The 2,367-nt window shown below is 46.9% G+C and overlaps 1 protein-coding gene across 1 annotated transcript; it reads right to left on the bottom strand.

Annotated features, from left to right (window-relative positions):
• Positions 1 to 208: 208 nt before the first annotated feature.
• LOC131239635 (phloretin 4'-O-glucosyltransferase-like) lies at positions 209 to 1,802 on the bottom strand. Its single transcript, XM_058237435.1, has one exon. The coding sequence runs from the start codon at positions 1,757 to 1,759 to the stop codon at positions 374 to 376; it is 1,386 nt and encodes a 461-aa protein (XP_058093418.1). The 5' UTR covers positions 1,760 to 1,802; the 3' UTR covers positions 209 to 373.
• Positions 1,803 to 2,367: the final 565 nt, after the last annotated feature.

Here is a 2,367-nt window from a genome sequence, read left to right on the forward strand (position 1 = left end):
GGCATTTACCCTCAATTATTGTCTGCGCTGTGGTCCACTTAACTCATGGATTGGCAGCCCACGGTGTGGTCCACTTAACTCATGGATTGGCAGCCCACCATGGAAGGGTGCAACCAATTGTTGCTTCTTTTCTTATGAAAACGAAGAGAAAGCAAATGGAATCAATGAGTACCTAAATAGAGAAAACAGAAGGACCGCTGTTTATTCCTTCATTGCAAGCATGATTTTCATCGTTTCTTTATTTCGAAAAAAATCAAACATAATACGTAAAATTGCACTGAGATGTAGCATACAAAGGATAATTTAAGATCCCTATCAGACTCGTGAAGGGAATTATTGTACGTGCATACGGCCGTTTACCACACTGACTTTATCAGGGAAGATTTGAAATTTCCTCCACAAATGCTCGAAGATTCCTGTCCGAAGAGCCACCTTTAGCAGCAGCCTCCCTCGCCAAATCCCTCCACCTCACAGCATTCTTCCTCATCTCTTCTCCTTCCTCACCTCCCATCACCATATCCAAACACCTCTTCAGCTCTTCACCTTCCAAAACCCCATCTCTATTAACCTTAGCCCAAACGCCCGTCTTCCAAACACTCTCCACCATCTTTGTATTTGCGGGCTGGTCCGTCCATTGCGGAACACCTACCATCGGAACTCCCACAGCCAAGCTCTCTGACGTCGAGTTCCACCCACAATGCGACACGAAGCACCCTACCGAAGGGTGCGACAGAACCTCCACCTGCGAACACCATGGCACTACTAACCCTACTTTCATTTCCTCTTCCGCCACTCTTACTTTCTTCCAGAACTCGCTATCAGTATCTGTTTCGGCCGACCTGATCACCCACAAGAAGGGACGATTGCTTTCCAACAATCCATTCAAAATCTCGGCCATCTCATGCTCGGGTAGCACCGAAATGCTACCGAAGGACAAGTAGACTACTGAAGAAGGCGGTTTCGAATCCAACCACACGATATAGTCCCTTGATTTCTCGAACAGGTCGCCGCCAAAGGAAGCATCCGATGTCTCCTTCGGATCCAAGAAAGCTGATGGGATTAATGGCCCCACTCCGATCATCTCTAGCTCATCAACGGCTTTTATCACGTCGGCTTCCAATGCGTCGAACGTGTTCACAAGCACTCTGGGTTTGGATTCCTTGTCCAAGACTCGGAAGAGTTCTTCGAATGTAATAAGGCTTGCAGGATAGTTGGAGGGAGGGAGGAGAAAGGAAGGCAGCTCTTTTATAGTGAAGGGTGGCAATCCCGGTAATTCTATTGTAAAAGAAGGGTCGTTGTTTTTGCTCGTTATGAGATCTCCGTAGCCATGGAAGTAGTGGTAGTAAATGGTCAGGACCGCCGCGGGCTGGATCCATAGGAGTACGGACGGGATGCCAAGCATACGCGCCACGTCAGCAGCCCATGGGAGGAGGATGGTGTAGACTACGCACGTGACGGGGCGGCCCTCGTCAGTGAAGGTGCGTATGAGATCGGAGACGGACCGCGATGCGACCTCCTTTAACCGCCCCAAGTAGTTTTCTAAGTCATCAGTGGGATTGATGCCATCATCGTATCCGTCCGAGAAGTAGGCGTAGGATAGCCCGTCCTGAGGGGTCGATTTTATGCGCCGGTGAGCGGAGACGCTTGTGGCGAAGGTGACGCGGACGCCTGTATGGACGAGGCGCTTGGCGAATTGGAGGGCGGGGTTGATGTGGCCTTGGGCTGGGAAGGTTAGAACAAGGAGGTGAGACTCAGGCATTTTGGTGGTATGAGCCTGTTTTGATCAGAGATGGGGCGAGTCTTTTTTTTTTTTTCATATGTATAGCGTGGAGGTTTTGGGTCCTTCTAGATTTACCGATCATTATGCAGCTCCAGCGGATTGGCTGGTTTACCACACACTCGCTATATAGCGGGTGTATTGACGTCAGCAAATTCTGTGGGTTTCATCATCAAGTAATGTGTTATATCCAAACCGTTCGTACATTTGGCGAGCTCGTATTAAAGTTTGAGATGAAAAATAAGACATAAATATCAAGTGGACCACATTGAAAAAAGCATCGGGGTATTGAACATTTACGGGTGAAACCCTTTTAGGGGTAGAGTAAGTTTTGTATCAATATGGAATTTGTTTTCTTCTTCGTGGCTTTATGAGTATATTGGATGGAAAATAAATGTTACAGTGGCCCTATGAATGTTATAACGGTGAAAATCATTACCCCTGCTAGTATTTGTGATGTGGTCAAGTTGATATTTAGATATGATTCATTTTTTGGATCATGCTCCAAAATGATCTTGAAAAATGTATGAACGGTATGGATATAATAAATACATCATCGTGCCGCCCATGTAACTCTGATCTCCTTTCAA

The sequence above is a fragment of the Magnolia sinica genome, chromosome 3 (genome assembly GCF_029962835.1).
Source record: "Magnolia sinica isolate HGM2019 chromosome 3, MsV1, whole genome shotgun sequence".
NCBI classification, from domain to species: Eukaryota; Viridiplantae; Streptophyta; class Magnoliopsida; order Magnoliales; family Magnoliaceae; genus Magnolia; species Magnolia sinica.